Here is a 27,012-nt window from a genome sequence, read left to right as displayed (position 1 = left end):
CCCAGATGGAATTTTGGATAATGTAAGTAAGCTATAATTTAAATCACCTGTACAACAAAGCCAGTTTATCTTTTTTATTAATACTGATTACTATGAAATTTTAAAACAGTATGCTTTTTTATATAATACATTTTTTGTTTGGAGAACAAGTTGACAAAAATGTCCACAGTATACACAAAACAATAACAAATAAATGTTATACAGTTTAAAGGAAAAACAAATGCAGCAAACCACAGCTTCTCACTCATTCACCAATCCATTGGTCCTGAAAGAAATAAAAAAAAATAAAAAATTAGTGCATTTTCACAAACAAAATCAGATTTGCGATAGTACTGAAGTTGTTTTGGAGGTTGTGCTGTTCAAGTTGTTTGACCTCCTACATTGAACTCTTTGAAGACCATGAGTATTCATGGAAACAGAAAAGCTATTTACAAAATGATTTACCAAGTAGGCACTCAAAAATTAAATTAATGTGAAACATTTTACCTTAAAACATTTAAGACAAATGTTTAAAAGATGTCTACATAGTTACAATGATAACTGGTGTTGTGGGCTGTCTCAGTGATTGGCACAGAGCTTAGAACAGGCAAGTGGTTAACCAGTTTTTTGCATGGTACAGCACCTCATAATGAACACAAAACAAAATAGTAAAATGTAACAAGGGCTACATCTACCAAGGAGAAAACAGATTCCACTTCTTGAGGTGTGTGCCAGGCGGGCGCCAATAATTTTCATGTAGGGCTGCCACGATTTGTCGACTAGTCACGATTACGTCGACTATCAAAATCGTCGACGACTGATTTAATAGTCGACGCGTCGTTTGAAGCTTTGTAAGATCACAAAAGACGCAGGAATAAGTGGCAGGATTTAAGAGTGTAATAACGGACTGAAACAGAAGATGGCAGCATTGCATGTACAAGGATGCCAGCTACCGTTAAACCCCGAAGAAGAAGAAGAAGCAGCTGTGTCCCAGAATTCATAGCGCGGCCCAGCGCAGTTTCCAACAATGGCGGCAGCTAGTTAGTTTTAATGTTACTCTTATTATTCTTTCTGGGTCACAAAATAAACGTTTAACATATTCTCAGGCGAGAATGTAGCTGTGTAAACCTCAAATATCTGCTCAGTTTATCAGGACACCACATATTTTCAAAAGCGCTCCGACGTTTTCGGAGACATCTGTTACCCACTAGCTCGTTAGCGAGCCGGGGGCTAGGCTCACTAGCGCCGTGAGAACACCGGACTCCCCGCAAATCGTTTTCAAACCCACCGCTGTCTTTCGCTACTCAGGTTAAATATATATGAGTCACTTAGATAACTTAAAATGTTATTGTTTGGCTTTTTTTTTAGTATTTTATTTGTTCCTGAGTAAATCAGTTTGTCTGAGATTAAAGTTATAGTTTTTACACAGCTGAATAAACGTCAAGCAGACAACTGATTATCAGAAGTGTGAGATGCTCCAGAATATACTCCGGTGTCCTGTTATATTTTAGATAGCAAGGAGTTTATTAAACTTCACCGAAACAATCTGCAAATTTCATTAAAATTTAATAAACTATCATCTTGTCTTTATTTTTAGTTAGCACAGACCTTAAACACTTAAAGCTGTAAGCTAATGATAGTTATATAAGAGCAGATGCTGCTGGTGCAATAAGCTGTAGTTTTACGTCCAATGGATGATGATCTGATTAGTCGAATAATCGCAAAAATAATCGGTGACTAGTCGACTATCAAAATAATCGTTTGTGGCAGCCCTATTTTCATGTAAATCAAAAATAGGGCCATCAGATAAATCAGTGTGTTACTAATTACACTGGAAAAAATAGAGGCTGGCTCTGGAGTTCCTGGAGCTTATTCACATTCTGTGAGCAACCAAAAAACTGTTTAGTGAGAGACTTCTTCAAGTATGCTACAAGCCAGAAAGAAACGTGGTCATTCCTGCCAGCAGCCACCAACCTCCAGAACAACATGAGCTGATGGTTTCATCTCCACAATTTGTACAGTCTATCTAAACCACGTGTCAAAGTCAAGGCCTGCGGGCCACATCCGGCCCGGCATACATTTATATCCGGCCCGCAAGATCATTTTATATAGATGTACTATTATTGTTATGCATGGCCCGGCGATATGAGGCGCTAATAATATACAAACTACAGATCCCATAATGCACCGCTGAAGCCTCCTTGCTGACCGCTAGGCTAACTGGGAACATTCCCGCGTCAATCAAGTCAAACTTCTGTTATTGCGAAGCTAGCCGCTCACAATGGTGGAGAGAAAAGTTGTTTCTGAATGACTGCAGCTGTAGTGAGCATCCGTTATTCAAACATCAACAAAATATCTTACAACTAATGAACTTACCATATAGCACTTCAAAAACTTTAAGCCCTCGAAATTCCCGCTTTGCATGGCACCCAACGAAGTTATATTGCCTGGAAAGAGCATTGTCCATAATGAAGGCCATCATTCTTCTTGTGGCTTCATCAACAGTGCTCCCTCTGATCTCTGCCACAACAGCAACCTTAGGACACGCAAGGACAATAATTTTACTGACAGTAGTACCATCAGTCACACCTAAAAGAAAGCAAGCACAGCTACACAGTAATTAGGCTCTATAATATTGATGCTAATTGACTGAGAAAGAGTTAGGTGTCAAAGTCAAACACTGTCTGATGTGAATGCAAAGAGCTAAATGATTCACCAAAAGTAATTTCTTAAGTTTTGGGTTTGGCATGGCACAACTTATAACTAGGTAATGTTTGGAGAAGTTATTTTATTAACAAAAATAGCAACTTTTGTTCAGCTCTCCTTCCACTCCTTCATTGCACTGACCATGTTCGAACAAACAGCAACTTTCCTTGATCATAACTGCTAGCATGAAACACAGACTGATTGAGGCATTAATCATTGAATATTGTTATTACATCATTATTATTTACCACTTCTTTTAGGAAGACAGGGTCTGCCAGTTTTTGCTCCAGTGCTGCCACATCTGCTACTGTCCGGATGGGAAATACAGCACCCTCGGGTAATACTGCAGCAACTGGTCCATCACGTTGTGTAAGGAGAGACTGTAGCATTTGACTGTGGACCCTCTGAGTGTCCTTAATGTCTTCCAGGAGGGTTAGAACACGTACAAACATGCTCGTATTGGTGGCTTGTAGAAGTTGTCTTGGAACTGGTTGTGAAACCACAGGTGAAGGAGTTGAGGGTTGTAGCGGCTGAACAAATGGATGAGTGATGTTCAGGAAGTGAGTTTCACTTGAATGTCTATTCTCCATTGCTGATGGTGGTGAGGTCTCTGGCTGTTCCGCAGTGTTGTCCCAATCCTCATCAGAGCTCGACGGGATCACTGGCCTTAAAACAAACAAACAAACAAAATACAACAAACATACACACACAAATAAATAATAATCCAAACACATAATTTAGGGTACTGGTTAGTCCTACAAACTAAAAACATTAATGTATATAATGGCATCAAAAAAAAGTCTAAAACAGATTTTTAAAAGTCAACAAATTATAAAGCGCTATTTTGAAATCATATCTGAACCTGATGAGCAGCAAGGCAAGTGTCTGCTAAAGAAACTGTCAGGTTTTTTTTTTCTTATAATCTCAATAAATTTTTGCTTTTAAGGTGTTTTCAACACAATTACCTCCTTTTCCGCTTCCCTTTCCCAATCTGCTTCCAGAATCCAAATAAATTCCACCAAGGAAGGTTTCTAATTTTTGCTTTTAAGGTGTTTTCAACACAATTACCTCCTTTTCCGCTTCCCTTTCCCAATCTGCTTCCAGAATCCAAATAAATTCCACCAAGGAAGGTTTCTAATGGGAAGCAGGAAATGCTGTCTAAAGGGCCAAACTTCCGTACATCTTGAGCTAGGTGTATTAAAGAATGTATATTATAACCAACAAAGTCAAGACCATAAATCAAAGCAAAATCTTTCACAAACTGCTTCAAAACATCCTCTGCATAATCACAGTCAGTTATCAATATACAAATCAGGACTTAGATGAATTCTTGTAGATACAGATAACAGTATAAAGTATCTATACATTTGGCTTGGTATATTATTCAGTAGAACTGGGCTTGTGTAAAGCAAAACTTGTCTCAATTCAGTTGCTTTCTACGTGCTAATTTCAATGAGAGACCTTGGTTTCCTTGCAAAACTTTAAGGAAGATATTGCCTGACAGAAACCATGAATGCTGAAATCAGTTAGAATTTGCATAGACTGTCTGCATTTTCGGGGACTTTTTAACCAAAGATAAATAAGCTTGTGCATTACCCCCATATCCCACACCCAGCTCGTTCAAAGTGACACCCCAACCTGGTGCTCTTTGCTGGCCATAGCACAAAGTTTCATCAGTCCTTTAGTCAACAGAAATTTCATGATAACATAATCTTTAGCATGTTCATCGCAATCGTAGTGCTCTTCCTCAAGTGTTTTATTCTCAAAAGAATCAGAGTACAATATTAAGTCCTGATGATGCTCTGACTCATTTTACTGTGAAACGAAACTAAAATGTTCAACAACTTTCTGAGCTCTTTGTCCTCTGAGATTGCTCCATTGCTTTCTGAAAGACAGCTCACAGATTCTGAAGCTCCAGGTTTCATCACTCTCCAATCAAAATTCAAAATTAACTGAACCAGCAGCAAAAGAAGATCCAAACTACGCTTCACATTTGATAAATACTGATAAGGTTTCCGAAAGAGACTCAGGCGCAGGCCAGGGTTTTCCTTTAAGCGAAGGACAGTGCGTTTATTTACAGTGAACACATACACCAAGTGGCTATATACAACGTGCAGGGGAAACGGGTCCGGGTCGCCAGGGTCCGTGGGAAACAGGGTTGGGAGAAGGGTGTTCCACACTTTCTGTACAAAAACGTTCCCCCTCAATCACTCCTCTCCGCATCGGGTTCCAAAAATGATCTACACACAAAACGTCTGGTTAGCAGGATAATTATAAGAAATTCTCAAGGTACAGGTTAGCAGAAACACAAGTCTAACTGACACTGATAGCTCAACGATCCAGCGAAGACTAGTGCAGACTCGCCATCTAAGTAGTGCAGTAATCAGCTGGGATCAGCGGCCGGTGTGGTGATGAGCAGGTGTGTGGGCCAGCAGCGGGAGCCCGCAGTGAGCATCGCCGTGGCGAGAGAGAGAGAGAGTGAGAGAGAGGGCGAGAGAGCAAACAAACCACAAACATATTGCCCCATAGAGGATTGACCAGCGGGGCACAGGGACCATGACAAATACTGTCATTAATTCCCTCTTCCTGTCTTGTTTCCACCACGATTGAAAAAAAGACAAAAAAACCCAAAACAAAACATCATACTTCTTGCACAGCTCTCTCGTAGTATACTTCAAGAAAAGTTTCCCCATCTGAAATATGTTTTCCACATTATTCCCTTGCTTATTATACATCAGTGTACAGTTGTGCTTAGCGCTGTTGTCAGTTGTTTTTTGTGCCAAATTGCAAAAAACTCACCTTGTTCACTAATAAAACCTCTAAAAAAAATTTCTGTAACTTTGCTCTGCTTTACTTCAGCAGCAGCATCAGGTAATGTTCATATATTGATTCATGGTTTTCTTCAGTTTTTGTTCAACTGCAGAATATTTCTAAGGCTATCTGATTTAAAAAGCCACTCTAGGAAAATCTCCTTTTTTCTGTGTTTTATCCTCAGTTACTTTGGCATAAAGACATCTGCTGTGATGCTTACACCAGCCTTAAAAGCTGTTGTATTACAATAAAAGACCCTGACATCACTTTATAAAGTAACAATTCTAATTGTTACAAACTCAAAAAAAGATTCCTACTAGTATATTTCTGGCATGCATCAAATTTTAAATAGAAATGAATTTTGAAATATACACTGTTCTTATGTCAAAGTCTGTAAAAATAAAGAAAGAAAGAAATCACACATAACCCTTGCTACTATTCACTCCACTGTCCAACAGCAAAATCAAACCAATATACAGATATTAATAACATATTATTGTAATAGTGTGACTATGCAATTTATAAGTAGCCATAGTCATAATCAAAACAACAAACATCTCAAGTTTTGAGATAATTGCAAACCCTCCTGGCCAATAACCACACAAGCTGTCCATGCAGGAAGGCTGATAAAGGAGCATGCACAAAATTCAAACAAATTTAAGCCATAATGAAACAAATTAAAATAACAGCGCGCATGCACAAATAAGGCATCAGACAAACACTTAAAGATCACAGATCTTTAGGACCACATCCAAAGAGCAATTGCTTTTCTTTTTTATAAATAAATAAATGTGTAGATTCTAGCCAAATATACATTACAAAAAGGAAAAAAGGAGGGCCACAGCAATCATAGTAAAAGGAGTTGGCACTGTGGCCCTAACAAGACCGACCAGTTCTGCTTAAATAATCAGTTTCCCTCATGTACAGAGCTTGCACAACAGTAAGAGGCAGATTCTTGAGTCAGTACAGTATTTCTGATGAAGTTCTCACTAAAACAACTACACATATAAAGTTGCATACTAAAGTGTGTATAAAAAAAAAAAACCCAAACAAATCAAGAATACCTATATTATCTTTTTTGCTTTTTCTGGAAAAATGAGAACAATGGCAAGAAAAATGATGATTATGTCTTCTACAGAAATAGAGTGCTCACTGATCTGCCTCTCTGACTGCTGTGCATGCTCCTGACACAGGGGCAAAAGCTGGGGACTAGTTGCTCATGGCCATGGCCTACCCTCCTCACTTAGCCGTGAGGAATGAAGCTAATGGACTACTTGCACTAACACTTCCGCGTTCTATGTAGTCCTGCTCCAGTGCTTCCGGTGCGGTTAAACCATGGCGACGTTCTACACTCGATGCCTACAAGAGCTCCCAAAATTGAACATCACCGATGTTCATCGGATTTGCAGAGTGACGACTACCCCCGCCAGCAAATTAGATAAAGGATTTAAGTTATATGCTGCATCATATATACACAACTACGAAGGTAAGAAAACGTAAATTAACCGACAAAGAAACGCTAGCTAACGTCAAATGCAAACGCTACGTTACTCCGCTATGTCCTTCATTTGATGTCAGTTCTCTACATTACATGTTTTCTTAAACGGTGTTTTATGTCGTCCTAAACTATAGTTGAGGTTTTCTTAACTAATGTCACTTTTGTTGTTAGACACTGTTATATTAGCGTTAGGTAGTTGGCTAACTATGGAGGTAGTTAACTACCTAATGCTACTCTTGCTAAGTGTAAAATATATATGTTTAAGACATGCTGAAATGAGTAATACAGAAATAATGCTAATGGTACTTGTATCTTTATTCAGTGTCCAATAAAGACAGGTTGTCAGGGGAGGTCGGTGTGAGAGCCCTGTGCTACAGGTCGATGAGGAAGAGTGAGGCACCACACAGACTAAGTGTAGGCAGGAAGCTGTGTAAAGTTGTTAATCCCCGTTCTGTGGGGTTCAGTTCATTTAAGCATTAGTTAAGTTCATTCCTAAAGGCCCATCAACTTGAATGTTTTCCTTGTCTCCCTGCTTTATCACTCCTAATTTGACTAGTCAGATAGTTAAATCAACGTGTGTTTGGGTGATCAGAAACATTTGACAACAAGTTAATACTGCAAATATACACAATCTAAGTTATTACAGTTATCAAGCATGGTTAAGTTGTTTTAATAGGGAGAGAAGGAAACACTAAGCATTCAGGAGGGTACGTAACCATAACACTGAACTATGTTCCTGTTCGGCTCTTCCATGAAGATGTTACATTTTTAATTTTCGTTCTTTCTTCTTAGATTAAGCTTCTGGATTCATCGCCGGTGATACTGACACATAGCCAGTGCTCCTGTGTGGCAGGCGCTGTTATGTGCAATCACACAGTGGCATTGCTCTTCCAAACAGCACACTACTCACAACTCAGAGTGCCGGTTGTCCCCCCTGTGCATAGCTGCACGGAATCTGAACAGCAATGGCACAAGCCACGGACAGTGGTAATTTAAATGAGGTTAAAGTTTTTGAATTAGTCCATGTTTACATATGAACAGCAACACCATCCATAGTAAATGTGTCTTCTGTTAGGGTGTGAGGCCAGGACCCATCAACTCCATGATCTTCACTAAGCCAGTACCAAATAGGATGGCCCAGACTGGAGTACGGTAATTACATTTGTAAAATTTGGTTTCATGTGTTACAAATGTATGTTGCTATTTTTTTCATACATACATGTGTCAGAATAGGTATTAATTTACATACAACATTACACTTTCTGAAGACGGCTAACTCAGTCATGTACATATACATCCCAGTCTCTAACTTATGCACCACTGTTTTACACCTTTTAGTTTTTAGTTTAGTTGTTGTTCAGTATAATAACCTTCTCCCTTACATTATTGTCATTGATGTTTTCTTTAGGAGTGGCTTCTACAGAGGCATGGTGGGTCCGTTACCAGATCCCTGCTTGTTCAGAATAACGGAGGCATATGCAAAATTTAATATTGAGGACAGGCCACTTGTGACCACAATGAACATGAGACCTGACAAGCCCCTTGTGGAAAGTGCCTTTGGGCTGGTGCAGGAGGGCAGTGTTCTGTCATATCAGCAGCCGGTTTTGACAACCCGGTACATCACACTACACCGCGATGCACCACCAACACCGCACTTGCCTCTGGAGGGGTATGACATCTTGCCATCAGATTGTGTGTTTGTGTGCTCAGAAGAAGAGCTTCTGCATCTGAAAAGCTTGTCTGTAACTCTGGAAATGGCTCACAAAATAGAGGAAGCTACACGTGAGCAAAGCTCTTCGTCTGAGTGGCATCAGCTCCGCAGGCCCAGAGTGACTGCCTCTAGGTTTCGGGAGGTGTGTCACGTCAGAGGCCAGAGCTCGGCCGAGTCACTAGCAGAGCGTATATTGAAGGGAACAAGGCAGACAGCAGACATGAGGAGAGGAACTGAGATGGAGCCTGCAATAGCAGCAGAGTATAGTAGGCTAATGAATGTTAACTACTCACCCTGTGGTCTGGTCATTCACCCCATTGCCCCCTGGCTTGCTGCATCTCCTGATGGTGTTGTTTTTGACCCCAATGAATACCCCCAGTTTGGCTTCGTCGAATTCAAATGTCCCAATGTACAAAACTTTATTGACTGCAAATATGTGCAGATGGAATGTGGTACCCCTAAACTAAAAAAGAGCCACGCATATTACTGGCAAGTGCAAGGACAACTGCTCATCAGTGGGATGCAGTGGTGTGACTTTGTTGTGTGGGCACAAGAGGACTACCTAGTGCAAAGAATATACATGGATATAGATGTGCACAATGCAATCAGAGAAAAGGCAGACTATTTCTTTTTTTACATATATATGCCAAGATACCCGTGTTTGAAAAAATGAACAGTGAAAACAGCAAAAAGAAAAACAGATCCTTCAGGCTGGCTGGAACAAAATAACTGATGTTTTATTTTCAATATATTTCATGAATTCTTTTGTTGTTACATGTTACTTTTATGTGACATCAATAAACTGTTATTTAAGCAATGGCATCAATTTAATTTTTAAAAACACACATTAAAACATTGAATTTGTGCAGAACTTATTTACATGGTAAGTATTTAAAACTCCATGCCTAGCATACTGATATACATTTAGACAATAACACAACTGAACTGTAGAAAATGACAAATGGTATTTTTGATGTTACAAAAGTTCAATGTCACTTATGGTTTTAAAACGATTTAGTGATTTACTTTATAATTTTGATAAATAGTTTTGTTGAATCTGAATAGTAATAATAGAAGTATAATTAAACAGTATTATTAACATTAAACATTTGCAATGAATTTGAATTATCAATAACTGAAACTCAACTATCGGCACTCAAGTACCAGTTCTGTAATCAAGTATTGTCAGCTGAGAAGGAAGAAATTCAACTGTAGTGGCCTCAGCTGCAGGTCATTTTCCATAAGTTACTTGTACTGGCACTGGTGTCTTGGGAAAAATCCATCTTGTCTCACTTAACCCATTTTTTAACTAATGCTGTGTTCTGGTAATTTGACAGCATACATGCCACTGCAAACAGTTGGTTGATATTATAAACATGTGACATGGTAATGATGCTATCAAAAAGTTTGTTCTGTTTGATCCTCCTAATGACTCGCTCCACATGTACCCTGAGTCTGGCTATGGCCTGCGTCTCCTTAACCTGGTATGCTGGCATCTGCTTCTGCTTAGATAGAAAAGGTGGGCAGTACACTTTGCATTTACAACAATCAGTGATTAGGAAGCCCTTATCTACCATCACTGCCATGTCTTCAGTCAACTTCTCAGCAATGCCTGATTGTTTGAATAGTTCCTTGTCACTAACCGAACCAGCATACAGATTAGAGATGAATGTCACTGGACCATGTGGAGCTATGCCAACCAGGGCTTTCATCGTACAGTGGGATTTGTACGAAGAGTACATTTCACTTTGGAGAAGTGGTGAGGATGGTGTCTGACACCTCAGCTCTGTACAGTCAAGGATCATCTGGGTGTCTGAGAAATCTTTGAATTCCTCAGGGAGGTAAGCTTGCACTTCTTCACGTGTAAGCCAGATGCACTGAGACCCCAGTGCAGTGGCAAGAAAATTTGTCCATGTTGCAATAATGCGGCTCACTGTGGACTGGTGTATGTTAAATCGGTGTGCCAGGTCCCTCTCCTTCAAACCAACTGACAGGAAAACCAGGAAAAGAAAAAACTCATCAATTGGCTGTAGCAGCTGCCTCTGGAAGGTGAAAACAAAAGGGAAAATGTTACTCCTTAAGCTATGAACTAGTAAAATTATTCTTTTCTTGGCTAAATGTTTTGTAATGGTTAGGCATACCATACTGTACCATGGGGTAAACAATGAGGTGCTGTAGTGCACAGGTGTATGTATGTTAAGGATACTGAGTCTAGCATACATACACCTGTGTATGTATGCTACTGTACATAAAGTAATGTTATTGTACATAAATACAATAACATTACACCTCTAGTTCTAACTACCAACAAACCCATAACCTACTGTTGATGTGCGTGCAGGTGTCAACACTTCTTCGTTCCGATTGGCAGCTGACTTGGCTCTTGAAACCCGGATCATTTTATAGATGCAAGGCTCAATCAAAACCCAGAATGCCATCAAATGATCATAGCACACGGCCATAAACAACCAGAAGAGTCTGTTCAGTGACAGGTTGCTTCTCCCCAAGACAAGAACTAACAGACTTAAAAACTCCTTTGTCCCACACGCCATCAGACTGTTTAACTCCTCTCTGGAGGGGAGAGGGAGGGGAAACAGGAGGACAAAGGAGGGGGGAACAACTAAGCTGTAGTGCCTCTGCACCTCACTGTACAATACCTTGTGCAATACTTTTTGTAAATAGTCAACAGTGCAATAGACTCAATACTTGAAATGTGCAATTCACTTGTATTTTTATTTTTTATTCCTATTTATTCTATTTATCCCCTTTGTATATTTTATTTACATTTGTCTCTGTATTTATATATGTGTGTGTGTGTGTGTGTGTGTGTGTGTGTGTGTGTGTGTGTGTGTGTGTGTATATATATATATAACAGTTCTGTAACTGTAACTTTGGTCGTTGCTGTGCTTTTTTTGGAAGTCGAATTTCCCAGAGGAACCCACCCGAGGGATTAATAAAGTTCTATCTTATCTTATCTTATCTTATCTTATCTTAGCTTGGAAATCTATTCACGAGAGAGACATACATCATGTCAATCATTAATTAACATTACACACTGACATAAAAATAATGTGAACTGTGACAAATATGCTAATGGAATGCTGTATAAAATAGTCTGATTAAGAGTATTTGGTGTTGTATTTTACCTGTAGCATTAGGATATTGTTTAAATACTAAAGCATCTACATAAAACATACAATCAGCAGAGAAAAAGTAAATTTCTATTTTGTTTTCATTAAGACTGGAAAAACTTTCGAAATTTAACTGATGGTGACCTTGGTATATTTTAAACAGTTAGCTTGAATAGAACTTAGATGTACCTGGTATAGAATCGGATGTCAGTGTCGGAGCCAGCAAAACGCTGTAACCCAAATTCTCGCTGGACACGTAACTCCTGTATTTCCTTCCTCAGAGTCTCCACGTCTTCGGACAGGTCTTCTGCAGCTGATGCAGATATGTCCAATGCAGATGGCTCAGGGACTGAGCAGTAGTCATGATCTCTTGTAAGACTGTGCTCTTCTTGATCGTCAGGAGGAACTAGTTCAGGGCGTCGCTCCATTCTCTCCCAAACACTACGCCGCGGTGGTTCAACTTTATAGCCATTCCACTCAAAAAGTGTTGGTACGGCACCTTTAATAAGCCGCCTTCGACCATCGAGGGTTGTTGGCTCTATGAGTTGATCACTGGCAAAGTGTCTGCAGCAGACCCTGGTGTGAGAGGTAATCGTGAAATGATCCCGGCGTATATTTACCAGCCATTGTCTTCTCAAGTCGGAATGGGTCGGAAAGGCATGAAAACTTAGTATGCCGTTAAATTTGGCTGAAGCTGAACAAAGTGGGACACAGCAATGCTCGGAGTATTTCTTCTCCTGTTTTTGAAAATGTTCTGTTTTAAATACTTTCCTTTTTATACTCATTCTGAAGCGACATTAGCATAGCTACCGATAGATAAGCAAACGTACCGGAAACGCACAAGCGGTACTATTTGGAAACGGAAATACGTCACATGCCCTAGTGCAAGTAGTCTATAAAGACAACACCAAAGCAATTTTGGTTGCTCTGATAGTGAAAATACCCTCCCATATTCCTCCTAAAAAACTAGAACTTTGTTAAATTGGTCTAATACAGTCCTTTATTAATACTAATCATAGAGAAAAACCAAGATAATGTTTAAGTACAACTTGATGTTAAGTACACGCAGTAATTAATTTTGGTGCTAGTTAAGCAGTATACAGGACACCAGAAAATGCTTTCAAACTGAAAATTGGCTAAATCCAACATTACCTAAAAATTTAAACTAGCTTAGCCTTGCCTGAGTGCTAGGAAAAAGTTCGCCAGCACTTGTGCCATACATTACTTTGCAGCATCATAACTTTGTAAACATTTCATTTATACTTAGGGATTCAAATTAAGTCAAAAAGTTCTTACCGTTAGTGCAGAAAATAAGTCCGTAGCTCAAAGATGAACTTAATCCAAAAATTGCCAGCTTAACTGTCAGCTTTGTCCAAGGGCGCGAAATGAAGAATGTTCCAGAATGGGGGGACGAGTTTGAGAAAACCTCGTGATATTTCATGAAATAACGCGAGATTTCGAAAAGCACTCCTACATGGAGTGAAATTTTTTTCCCACTCAAATGTAAAACCATTTGTTTTATTTTATTAAGCGTCTTACAATTTTAAGTCACATCTGTTCTTTGTGTTTCACTTATATTAATATATTTTATATGTATATTTTGTTATTAATTAAATATACATATGCTGCCTCTGGCATAATTTATTATCAGTTATTTCATCTTAATTCATGTTTATACTTACACATGACTAATAATTATACTTAACTAAGATCGTTAAACTCAGTTGCCTGTTCATGCAACTTCCCATATGTTACCCATATGGTGCCCATAGAACATAGCCCATCTGGGCTGGCTCAAGTGGGTCCTACTTGGCTAACCCAGGTGGGTCCCAGATTGGATGCCCATTGTAAGCCCATCCCCACTTGGAACCCCCATAGCCCATGTGGGGCCCACATACTGGTGTTTACTGGGAAGGAGCAGACGGTCGAGTTTATTAAACTCCACCGAGACAGCGGTGACGCCAATCAGAAGGCTAGACCGTCCAATTTCTAGTGGTGTGCAGATCGATATTGAAATATCGATTCTTCCGATCCCAGTAATTTATGTTCTAGAATCGATTCTCACATTAAAATATAGATATTTTAGTACTTTGGGGTAAATTTGTAGTTTTTCATTAACAGGAACACAGTGGAAAGAAACTATATCATTTGGATTGTCTAAATTGGAAGAAACTACTTCCTCTTACGCCTTTCATAGTCATATGCGAAATACGGCTGTATAAATGTGTCACAACCCCTGGCCAGTGTTGCCAACTCCTCCGTAAGGAAAATCACTAAAAGTCTCTAGAAGTCACTAAACAACGTCATCGCCTAATTTGCATAATTGGTCATGCTAATATCATTGTAACCCATGTTGTAGGAGAGAAAAAAAGAAGAGAAATAAAGTGAGTAAAAAAACGTCCTAAATGCATTTAGAATTTATTTAGAATTACAAATGTATATATTTTTTTAGCGATTATTGTTTTTGTTTTTTTTATGTCACAATTCCAACCTTATTCCTTTATCTGCGCTTGGACCGGCAAAAGTGACCCAAAATAGGCACTCTGGTGGAGTTACTTTGTGTGTGTGTGTGTGTGTTTAAGTAGTTTTAAACCTTGTGATCCACAAAACAACATAACAGTAAAAGAAGAACTGATTGCGTTACAGTCAGTGCGGGAGCAGAGGCTTCACTCATACGCGATTCATTTGCAGTTTGGATGCATAGGTGGGAACATCTCCTGCCCTGATAGCAGCACCCGTGAGCGCTTTGGCATGGGCGAGGTGCCCACAGCAGCACCCGCTGCTTGTTGAGAAGAGCGATATGTGCTTTCACATCAAAAAGTTGTCATAAATAAGTCTTCAATAACACCAGAAAAAGTCACCAGATTTGTCTCTAGTCATTTTTTAGAATAAAAGTTGCTAAGGGGCTCTGAAAACTCGCTAAATATAGTGACAAAGTCACTAAGTTGGCAACACTGCACCTGGCGTGCGCACTCACAACAATGGCTGAGCGTAAACAAAGTCATGTGCGGACATATTTTACCTCCACAAACAGCCAAGACGCGGTTGGCAATACATGTGGCAAGACAGTGAGGTGTCGTGGCAACACCACTAACCTCGTCAAACACCTCAGAGTAAATCATATCAAATCAAATCAAATCAAATCAAATCACTTTTTATTGTCACATCACATGTGCAGGCACACTGGCACAGCACATGCGAGTGAAATTCTTGTGTGCGAGCCCCACAAGCAACAGAGATGTGCAAACACAACAACACAAACGAGCAAAATACAAGAATACAAATACAATGAGCTTATGTTGAGGCAAACTGAAGAGGAGGAGAGGGACAGGTGCTGCTAGGGCGAGACAGACGTCTCTCACGGAGTCCTTTAGTGCTGCAGGCAGGCAACATGCTCAAATAGCACACAACTTCAGGTTTTTTATTTCTATATGATGAACTCTGCATCATTAAGCAATAAGAACAAGTAGTCTGATGTACTGTAATCATTGTGAAGCTATATTGTTATATTATTATTACAATTACATAATGCAATTCTGGATTTTACTTGGTATCGGATCGGAAAGGAAATCAGTGGTATCGCACATCACTACCAATTTCCCCAGCCGTTTACTTCCGGCCTACCCGACCATCTGAGGACCCAACCCACGTAGACCGCGAAGGCCGGGTCCTCAGGAGGATGCAGCCAGGGGCTGTGTCCCAATTCAGGGTCTGCAGCCTTAAAGGCCGCATTTTAAGGCCGATTACGTCACAGCGACGCGACGAAGGCTGTCCCAATTCAAAGGCTGCTCGAAATGCAGCCCTCAAATGCGTCCTTCATTTCCCTGAATTTTAAGGATGTGGCAGTGTGCACTTCATGGCCCAACATATCCCAGACTTCATAGTGCGGCAGTGGGTGTGGATAATTTTGCTCCAAAAAAAACAAAACGGTGGAAGCAGACCGGCCAAAGAGTAAGCTCTTAAAAGTAAGTACTGAATATTATGTAACTTATTTATGTGCAAATGTTTAATAATGAAGAACATTAAAATATTACTGTTGGCCACATGTCGGCAAAGTTATGTGACATTAGTGATGTTTGTACTTTCAGCGTTTACTTGGTTTTAAAGCCTTTACTTTAAAATATACGCCGTTCAATAGTCGACCTTAATCTTACAGAGGATTTTATGGATAATTATCAGACAGTCATATATCCACAAACACAACAAGCTGAAAGTCAGTGATGCTGCTTGGTTTGCAGTTCTGAATATGACGGCACAAGCAAGATTCACTGCACTGTTAATGTTAGCTATTGTCACAGTTTGCCGAGGCAAACTGCGTGGATTGTGAAGAGTGGACCCAGGTGCAGACATTCTAAAACTCAAAGTTAACTGATGATGAGCTGTTTATTAAGGCAGACAGAACAGTACAAAATAAAAGGGCAAAAACAATGTAAACTAAGCAATAACCTAAACTGGGTAAACTAGAAAGGAAGCACGAACTTTGAAAAACCCTGGCAAACAGAAAAACAAACAAAACTCTAAACATGGCAATGATGATGAGCATGCATATGCATATATATATATATGCATATGCATGCTCATCATATATATATATATATATATATATATATATATATATATATATATATATATATATATATATGCATATATATATATATATATGCATATATATATATATATATGCATATATGCATATATATATATATATATATATATATATATATATATATATATATATATATATATATATATATATATATATATATATATATATATATATATATATATGCGTTCAGGTTTTTATATATATAATATATATAAAACCTGAACGCAGGACTTGGCATGGGAACAGCACAGACGATCCGACAAAGACTGAATGAGAAGGAACAGACTAAATACACACAAGAGGCTAATGAGAGAAGTGGGAACACATGGGGGAAACAGCTGACACACATGAACATAACGACGTCCCAGTGGAAGAGTAATACTAGACACGATGAACACAGGAACACAAGACCTCTTCAAAAATAAAACAGGAAACATAAAACGCAGACATGACAACCTGAACTTGACAACGTAAGACACAGACATGAAACACATGAAGTGCAAGGGAGACTTAACAGGGGTGGAAGACACAATGGGAATCTAATAACAAAGAACTAGAACAACCTAGGCATGATAAAAAATGAACTTAGAAAACCTGAAGGGCTTAAACATAAACTAAAAGTCAAAACGCTGGGTCAAAAGACCAAGGATCGTGACAGCTATGTTATATTGCTGCCTCTGCTCAGTGGTGTTGAGCCAAATGGACTTTAACGTGTGTTTGAACGAGCTGACGGTTCACTCGTTAAGCTAAAAAAAAAGATGCTTTAATCACAGGAGTCACACATGTGTCCACTGTACCATCTGGGAACTCTTCTTGTTTAGCACTTGTAATAACACAAACACTAAATCCTCCTTCTCTTGTGCTGTTTTGTAGCAGTGTATACACCTGAGACTGTCACCTGTCTGTCTGTCCTGCACTCTCTCTCTTTTTCTTTCTCTCTGATTGTGTAATAAAAGTATGAACATGTATTTATAAGTTACACTTGTGTTTGAATCCTGCAGCTTATCACACATTTGATTTCCATGTGTGACATCTGCAAGTGTCCAGAGTGAGGACAGACTGAGGGACCCACTGCTGCACATCATCTGTGAGGCTTTGCACCCCTGATGATCCACCAGGACAAACTCAGCAGTGTGTGAGGAAGAGGAGGAGCGAGCACCAGCTGACAGATGGAGAGACAGACTGTTCCTTGTTTGTGAAGGACTGCTAGAAAAGTTTAACATAACTAATTGTCTGTTCTGAATCAGTCTTATTTGGTAATGTTCAAATAATTATATCATTCCAGTGTTTTCAGTGTGGGAGAAAGTACTCAGGGCCTTCAAGTTACACACTATGAAAGGCAGAAACAAGTTTAATGTTCAAAAACCTAAAGTATGTATCAGCAGCAGAATGGACCTAAAAATAAATGTCCATGTTTGTTTCAGTTCTATGAAGCTTTGAGTATTTTGGTTTAGTAGCACTGCTGTGTTTGTTGCATCATATTGCTGTAATTGTTTATATGCTTTATATATTCTGAGCTAAGTTGATCTATAGTGTTACATCATATTTACAATGGCCAGGGCGATTGTGGCTCAAGAATTGGGAGTTCGTCTTGTGATCGGAAGGTTGCCGGTTCGAACCCCGGCTTGGACAGTCTCAGTCGTTGCGTCCTTAGGCAAGACACTTCACCCACTGCCTACTGGTGGGCCCAGTGGCGCCAGTGACCGGCAGCCTCGCCTCTGTCAGTGTGCCCCAGGGCGGCTCTGGCTACAATGTAGCTTGCCATCACCAGCGTGTGAAATTGTGTGTGAATGGGTGGATGACTGAATGTGTAAAGCACTTTGGGGTCCTTAGGGACTAGTAAAGTGCTATACAAATACAGGCCATTTACCATATTCTATAAGGATGTTATGTGTTTGTAGACTTTCTGCCCAGTTTGACCCATTTAGCAGATGTCAGCCTGTTTAAGGCTCTGATATCTATTCTGTATGACTTAAAGCAGTTATGACATGGTATGATCTTCTCACCCAATAAAGGAATATTTAATATATCAGTCAACTCTTCATTCTATCAGAAACAGTTATCACAGCTCATACATTTGCTTTTTCCACATATATGTAAGCATTGAGCAAAATTTTGTAATGCCAACTGTTGTGTCTGTGTTTCCACAAGCCCCGCTAATTCTAGAGACTTATTCATCATGAAGAAAACAAGACAGTCGCTCGATCAAACACCTGCGCAAGGGAGGCCTCGTCTGTGTCCACCACGAAAATGACCTCAACCACGACCTCCCTTGCTGCCCTTTTTATTGAGACACAGTTTACACAAAACACGTCAGAACAAAGCCACGCCCACATGGTCCTAAGATGTGTGAACTTCTGTATTTAAGTAAGAGTGTGTGTGTGTGTGTGTGTGTGTGTGTGTGTGTGTGTGTGTGTGTGTGTGTGTGTGTGTGTGTGTGTGTGTGTGTGTGTGTGTGTGTGTGATCCTGTTGATCAAAGGGTCATATAACATAAAAGCACAAGAGGAACATCCTTGGTCATAAAGAGGGTAGTCTCCCCCACACCCTAGATGGTTCACCCTAGATAACACAGTGAAGCCATACAAAGGGGAGGAAGTTTGCCAACTTCAAACAAGGGTGTTCCTGTGATAAAAACACTACCGCCCCCCTCCCAGAATCTTAAGGATCTGGGGAGGGGAGGACAGAAAGAATTCTTTAAAACTATGTACAAATGGTAAACATAAAAATGACAAACATTTAATATTTCAACTTAACATTTCCCTCCTGTTATGTCATTTTTATGCTCCAAATTATTCCTATGTAATATATTCTCAGCCATGCACCTCTTGCTTAACATTTTCAGCACAGGCGTCATTTATACACAGGCTTGTGTCATGTCAGTAATTTCAGTCATGTCATATTGTTGCAAAAGTACATAATTAACAAATGTATTGGAAATCATCTTAGTTAGCATTGATCTTATACACGGTAAAATGCATCCTTTACATAAGCAAATCAGTATCAACGATACAAAAACAGGAATTAATATTTTCAAAAGAAGATGCCACCAAGGACCAGACATTAACCAAACTATCCAGCCTTGTGGCGGATCTACTCCTGTCGTGCAATTCATTATGTATTTCTTCAAGTAAACAACTGAATGTAAACAGTCGAACAAGAAGAATCATCATTCTCAAAAATCATATGTCACTACAATCCAACTGCATACAGACATAGGCATTTAAACACATCAGTTGACTTTATTGTTTGTCCATGTGGCTCTCAGCTAACTTCAAAGCTGCAGCCTGGTCAACATCCTTCTTTATGACTCCTATCAACCCCCCAAATCTCATTGTAGGCATCCTGTGGGGGTTAGAGTCAACTGGTGAATTATCTGCATTTACAACTCTTCTCCTGTCCTGTTGTCACCACAGAAAACGAATTGTAAAGGAAATTGGATCAAGGTGTTTTGATCTTCTTGGCTCAAAACCTCAAGTGTTCATGATGTAAATGTAGACAAAAGGCTTCTCTGTTTACATCCTTCTTGCAGAAGACAAAAGAATAGATGATGTTGCACAAATTCCATGATAAATCTCCAACTTGGACTAATCCATTGCCCTTCATACACATAGGCAATTGGCCTGTTTCCAGTTTGTTTAACTGTTCAATGTCCTGCAGCAAGTCAGATACTTTGAGTCAGACCAGCAGGTCTGTCGTACCAGAGCAGTTCACCTTCCCAGCTACTGGTGAATCAACCTTCCATTCAGGTTCAGAGCAGTTGAAAAGTTGGCAGTGTTCCTGGATGTGTTGCTAAAGCAACCAAACAAACTGTCTCGCTCTCAGTGATGCTATATGGCCACAGTCCAGAAGAATGTGTAGCCAGTGGCATCACAAGCATAACCATTGGTCTCGTTCTTTATGTGAGCGGTTGTGTTCTTAAACTGCCACCAGTAGTTGTTGAAAACCCATGCGGGTACTGGGTATGGTTTGCTCTGTCCCAGTGCGCTCCCTGTCATCCCACTCTGGGTCCACAGGCTCAAGAAGATGCACAGCACATTCCCAGCCATTCTGATGAGTACCTGTGGCTCAGTTGGTTTCTTCACCGGATTGAGACGAAGGGCCCTGGAGGCTTTCCCCCCCCCTTTGTACCCGGTCTTCCTGCCACTTACTCCGAGCTGGCCTGGATGTGTGTCACCTTCTTGCAGTGCGCTTGATGTATCCAAGTGTTTCTTCCAGCAATCTTCACTGCTGTGGTCGTTGTCAGCAGCACCCGATAGGAACCTTTCCATCGTGGACTGGACCAGCACTTCCTCTCCATGGCCTTATCAACATCCAATCTCCAGACTTCAGACTCTGTTCCTGCAGAGAAACAGAATCATCTGGCAGATCATTTGTTCTCAAGACTTTACTTTTAAACATTTCAAGCATCTAATCTGCTAATATGTTCTCTCTTCTGCTTTTCTATCATCACTACAGAAGACTAGAACTCTAAATGCTCTAACATATATAATCTCAAAGAGTCAGACCGTTCTCTGTTGGAGTAATCCTCATGTATATCTTAACTAATTCTATACAGTCTAACCATGTCCTGCCTGTCTTCCTAAGTCTTAACTTTACTGTCCCATTAGTTCTCTCTACCTGCATTTTTTAAAAAAGTATTTAATAATCCTAGAGTGAGTATAAACTACTGCTCATCTCCCTCCTGTTGAGACATGGTATAGCCCATGGCTCAAAATAGCAGCAGTCTTATACAAATTATTAGGCAATATCAAATCAAATCAAATCAAATCACTTTTATTGTCACATCACATGTGCAGGTACATTGGTACAGCACATGTGAGTGAAATTCTTGTGTGCGAGCTTCACAAGCAACAGAGTTGTGCAAAATACAATAATGTAAACAAGCAAAATACAAGAATGGCTACATCTGAAACTAATAAATATATGTACAATATATAATAGTATATGCGTTTCTGGATGTGTATACGAAATATTTTTCTACGTGTGTGTGTGTGTACACATATTTTACAAATTAAATAGAGTAAATATCGGTTTATCACACAGATAATAAACACCACCCTGCAAGCTCGCTCCTTCTGTAAATCACAACTGTTTTCCTGCAGTAGGTGAGTGGCCCTACATGTCTGCTGATGTTGTACTGCTAAAATGTTAACACCATGTTCTCCTAAACCTGCTTCTTTTGCTATCTGCAAAAACATTCCCTAACGCAATTGGATCTTCCCCTCACATGTGTGCTGCACATTTACATACAGCAATTCTACTGGGCAATAACACTGCCTCCCGCAGATTTTGCAAGAGTTTGGTGTGTTCTACAGGTTTCCCTGTAGAGGTTGTCACACCTCGTCTCACTCACTGCACTACAAAGAAATGTACAGTAGCAAATACACACTGGCTATCAGGGCATATTGTCTCTCTACAGCTTTACACGCTTCCGTTAAAGCTAGCATCTCTGCTGCTCAAGCAAATATGAAACATGTTAGTTGTCATGCATAGATACTCTCTCACTGTCTGCTACAGTAAAACCTGTTTTAGTCTGTCCCTCTGCTATTGTAAAACTCAAATCATGAACAAACCAAACCTTTCCCTCAACGAGTGGCACAGCTATTAAGTCATCCCTCAGCTTACACTTTTTGTCCACGTGTTCTCTACACTCATGAGAAGTGCCCTCCTCTTTCGTTGGCAAAAAGGGTTTGACAGATTCAGAATTGTGCACCACTTTATGGTAATATGTGTGATTGTGAGAGTAACAGTAACATTAAAGGCAAGTGTCTTGTAGGTGACAGAAATGTAAGTTTAGTCTGCAGTAGTAAACATCTACCTCGTGTGGAACTAACAATGTCAAAAGCTGAAATAAACTATTGAAACATTGTACAGCTTAAGCTGCTGCACATACTGATCTCACGCATGGAGGTAAAGCACAAGCAACTAGAGCTAATCTTTATGATAGTAAGTTACTGGCTTCACTTGTGGAAAAAAATGCTGTTAGTTATTTTACAGTCACCTGGCATTTGTGCTGTTCACAGAACCACAAGTCCATCGCTGGACCTCCTCTGCGCTGTCACTTTTTGGAGCTTGGCACGTAACCTCATGTTGCATTTTCCAACGCTGCTGAAGATTTAAGGCAGAGCACGTCGTACACCTTAGTTGTCTTCCTTAACGTCAACGTCGAAACTCTTTCATCTTATTTAAGATTTGCTGTGCAAAGTTTCCTCGTGACAATCCTTTGGATGCCCAGTAGCACAGCTCTCTGTGCTGAAGGTGATCTCTGATCCTCCTGAAGACTCTCTCCAGGCCTCAGCTTCCATCTTGTGGGCGATCCTCTCAGTCATTCCTTCTCATCATGGCACCTCACGACATCTACAAATCAAAAAAACGACACTCCTCTCGCCATGTGTCAACTCCCCAATGAGACATGTACAAGAATGTTGCACAGTCTCCCTAAAACAATCTCCAGGGTTTGTCCCTTGGAGCAGCTTCACTCCAAGCTGTAACCCTGTGTAAAAACATTAGTCACCAATTAAATGTTTTGCTTGTTTAACTCGCAGCTCCACCCTGAGCCTGTATCCTAGAAGAAAAAGTCTTAAAGTTAAAACAACTTCATATTTGCAACCAACTGCAGCTCGTAAGTGTAATAAAGTATTCAGCGTCACAGAGACAAGTATCATTGCAGGTTTATTCTAAACTCATTAAACTCCTACTTTTTCCCATAATTTGTTCCAAATTATTTAACATCTCAACGTCATTCCACATTGTAATCAGTGACTTCCCTTAAGTTTGTTACTCACCATGAGCCCAATAGTGGTCAGATAATGAGCCCCATGTAACTATTTTGTAACCACTGCACATCTGTTCAATCGTCACTTGTCTGTCTGTGCTGAATCCTTTACAAGCACTCTTAAAGAAAAACAAACATTAGCCAAACACACGGTTCATCCTGGTTGTCAGGTGTCGGCCATCCAGATTCCAGAGGAGCTGTGAAAAGTCATAAAGTTAACACTCGCTGTGGAAAAATAACAATGGTCTCATCACACTGTATTAATTTCTCCCCTGTCACATTCACATTTTCTCCAACATTTTAACACAGTGTAATTTCATCATCAACATATAGCCTGTAACTACGGTTTCCTTCACACAAAATCTCAGTAATCCTGTGGTAGAAAAACATATTAAGTTGCGTCCTGCTGTAAATCACATGATCAAATCACATGATTAACCATCTGCTGTAAAAAGAAATGTAAATGTTAGCGCTGCGTAGGTGTATACACTCTTTCTCACAGTAATCTCTGGTAGCAACACAAGGTAGTGAATGGTACCTGGTAAATTCACAGACACAGAAAATTTTAAACTAAAAGGTTAAATTTTCAGAGTTCACATAGTCATGTGACCCAAGTTTCCTCCTGTGGTCTCCTTCTTCTCCTGCAACAGAGACACACACAGAGATACATCCACACCTTTGTCAGGTGGGGGTTAACTTCACACAATGGTGTTAAGTCAGTCAGTCTTGTCAGCTTCTCCATTTATTTTAAAATTCACACATATTCACTCAGTGATTCCTTCTTTTGCTGATTGTGGAAATTATCGTCGCATTCATTTCCACGCTCAGCAAAACGACGTCATTTCAAAAAGAAAAAGAATTTAGACTGGATTTCCTCGTTGAATTCTTTTGGACAGGAACTTGTTTCCTAATTGTCCCAAATAAGTGGCTTTCTCCTGAGCCCATTTTAATTTTGGAGAAGCTCACTTTTCAACAGTTTTCTCGACGACGCTTCGGTTCTAATCGTGCAGATCTGCTCAAACAAAGATCATCAAACAAAACTTTCAGTGCACCATGAAAGTAACAAAATAAAAGGAAAGAAAGAAAATAAAGGAAAGCAAAGGAAAGAAAGGCCTTGTTAAAGTCATGACACGTGTTCTTCATGCCAGGGGGATAAATTGTAACAACCCAATTGGCAGGCTCAACTTAATAACAAAAGACAAATAAACAGCCAGTTTAATCTCAAGCATTCATCCAAATCAGCCATACACACAACATACAGCATAACCCTGTTGTCTCAGCACATAATAAGTTTCTTCTCATGTAACTAAATGTGTGCCATGTTAAAACTTCTTCACACACCAGAAACTCACAATCAACTCACTCAGCTCACTCATTTAAAACCTCTCATCAGCATTCTGTTTTCTCCTCTATGATGCAACCATCTGTCCTCCTATAATATTCAGTCCACTAGTCTATGTATCACTTTCATCTTACTACTTGGACAAGATGACAAACAGAATCTCATGCTTAAGATGCTGTCTGGTCTTCATGAGTATCATTGTATGTGTTGTTACGTCCCCTGGCTAGTCTAGGGGGTTGAAGGGACGAACATAAATGTGGATAGAAAAGGAGGAGCCAAGATGGTAATTTTAAAAGGTTTATTTAACACTGGTGATGGGGTTCAGACCGAGGTGTAACGTCAGGGAGAGCCAAGGCCAACATAACAAACAAAACATCCCTGACGTAGAAACAAAAGAAACTTACCTAACTCCAAAGAAACAAAATATACAACCTATAACCATAACCTACCTAACAACACATAAACAGGAGAAAACAGGGTGTCAAAACAAAAGGCAGCTCTCCCCTACAAGCAGTCTGAACATGAAACAACAATGCTCACACAAAATACAAAGGCATGCAAGCCTTCACAAGTATGGCACCCAAAATGGCCAGAGGGCACAGAAGCACAGCTCCACAGGCCTTAAATAGTGCTCTGCTGATTACCAATTAGCCGGACTCTGCGCAACATCCAATCAGGACAGAGGAGGTGGAGCCTGGACAAAACAAAGGGTTAATAGGGAGAAGAGACATCCTCCTGGGGGATGTAACAGTGTATATGCATGTAAGGGTTAGTATGGTTAATGCATTTCCTGTATGTTTTTCTGTTCGTCTCTCATCACACTTTCATTATTCTCATCACTGCTTAAACAACACACATCTCTCTCTGTTTTTTTTTTTTTAACTGTACTTTCCTCCAAAACAGAAAATAGCATTACAGCTGTTTCAGACTGAGAAACACCAAACACTCTTCATGCTATCATTCACCAACACAACTATTTTATTTATTTTTGTCTACTGGGCAGGTGATCTGCAGAATCATGTCTGCCCCAGCTGGATACCTTTTCACACACACCGTGACGTCAGACACACTCACACTCACTTCTGCTTAAATCACAATTACACTTCATTCGTCAACGATCCACACATCACGTGCTGCCCAATAAAAACTTTGCAGTGTATTTCATCCTCTTTCAAGGCAGACTTACACAGTTTATTCTCCATTAGACAACAATCAGCCACACTCACGCAGACCACGTCGGGCCCGCACACACACACACAACATAGGCCTATTGCTTGTGTCTACACGCACAGCTAGCGCTCTCTGTTGAAAACTCTCTAACGCCCCATATGGCGGAGATTCCGGACTCTCTTCACGGCGGAGTCACCGAACCTAGGTTGTCTCTACGCCCCACACGACGGAGAAGCCTGCGTCTCTCTCACGCTGCTAGCGCGCTCCCGTACCTGCGTTCAACGCAGGGTCACGTAGCCGCTCTCTAAGGCCTTCTGTACTCACTGTTTGTTTACGTTCATGGGAAGAGTCTCTGGATCCCGTCAATCGTCATCCATCCCGAGGGGAGTTCAGGCGCAAACTTCCCGGCCTGGTGACAAGCCAAAAACACCAGGGCTTTACGTCAATCATCCCAGACGTTGCGGTGGCGTCCTCTCCCTCTCCTCGGTGGATGCAATGTGTTAGGTTCCGGTGTTGTGCCAAAAAGTGATTGTCTGCCAAAAAGTGATTTCCGGTATTTGCCAAAAATTGATTGCTTGTATTTAAACTGCTATAAGTAACTTGTTGGGCTATAATATATGAAACAGATGTCAAATGCATCCCTCATGGATTACATATAGTCATCTTGAGCCACAAACAACATCCGTGTAACAAGGTAGAAGCCACAATCAGTTTTTGGCAGTGACTTTTATATAACCTTTATTTTTGCAGTTAAAAACAATCTCATTAACATTAAAAATGTCTTTTGTAAGAGTAAGCTGGCCAAGAGGACAGCAGAAATGGCAGCAAATATTACAATAGTTCTGTAAAAATATTTTAAGTAGGGATAAAGGACCGGATTGGTTATAATGTAAGTACAATAACACAGAGTTGTGAAGATACTTGAAAAACTGATAATTTTTAAATTCTATATATAACCCCTTTGTAAACCCTGTTCACCGCAGTCTATTTACGAACATACGTAAAGATATTACACATAAAAAATACACGGAAACATTGGAAATCAGTTTTTGGCAGACAATCACTTTTTGGCACAACACCCGGCTCCGAAGGACCAAATAAATGTTGTGTCTGTGTTTCCACAAGCCCCGCTAATTCTAGAGACTTATTCATCATGAAGAAAACAAGACAGTCACTCGATCAAACACCTGCGCAAGGGAGGCCTGTGTCCACCACGAATTTTTATTGAGACACAGTTTACAAAGATGTGTGAACTTCTGTATTTAAGTAAGTGTGTGTGTGT

General features: G+C 40.0%; 1 protein-coding gene and 2 long non-coding RNA genes across 3 annotated transcripts; 1 reads left to right on the top strand and 2 right to left on the bottom strand.

Moving 5' to 3' along the window:
- On the bottom strand, positions 1–13,226 carry LOC308397517. Its single transcript, XR_013971796.1, has 4 exons — positions 13,133–13,226; positions 2,934–3,351; positions 2,356–2,515; positions 1–265 (listed from the first exon to the last, which is right to left on the bottom strand). It is a non-coding gene; the product is annotated as an uncharacterized lncRNA (long non-coding RNA).
- LOC308397046 (uncharacterized protein) lies at positions 6,774–9,378 on the top strand (the record flags this gene model as incomplete). Its single annotated transcript, XM_080882770.1, has 4 exons — positions 6,774–6,982; positions 7,893–7,981; positions 8,070–8,146; positions 8,403–9,378. Exons 1-4 carry the CDS (start codon positions 6,832–6,834, stop codon positions 9,376–9,378), a joined length of 1,293 nt encoding a protein of 430 aa, XP_080738896.1. The 5' UTR covers positions 6,774–6,831.
- A 5,622-nt stretch (positions 13,227–18,848) lies between the features above and the next one.
- LOC308397518 lies at positions 18,849–26,335 on the bottom strand. Its single transcript, XR_013971797.1, has 2 exons — positions 23,229–26,335; positions 18,849–22,936 (listed from the first exon to the last, which is right to left on the bottom strand). It is a non-coding gene; the product is annotated as an uncharacterized lncRNA (long non-coding RNA).
- Between the last annotated feature and the right edge of the window lie 677 nt (positions 26,336–27,012).

The sequence above is a fragment of the Rhamphochromis sp. 'chilingali' genome (genome assembly GCF_963969265.1).
Source record: "Rhamphochromis sp. 'chilingali' genome assembly, chromosome: 5".
NCBI classification, from domain to species: domain Eukaryota; kingdom Metazoa; phylum Chordata; class Actinopteri; order Cichliformes; family Cichlidae; genus Rhamphochromis; species Rhamphochromis sp. 'chilingali'.
Note: the sequence above shows the minus strand (reverse complement) of the source record. Positions and strands in the feature narration are given on the sequence as shown.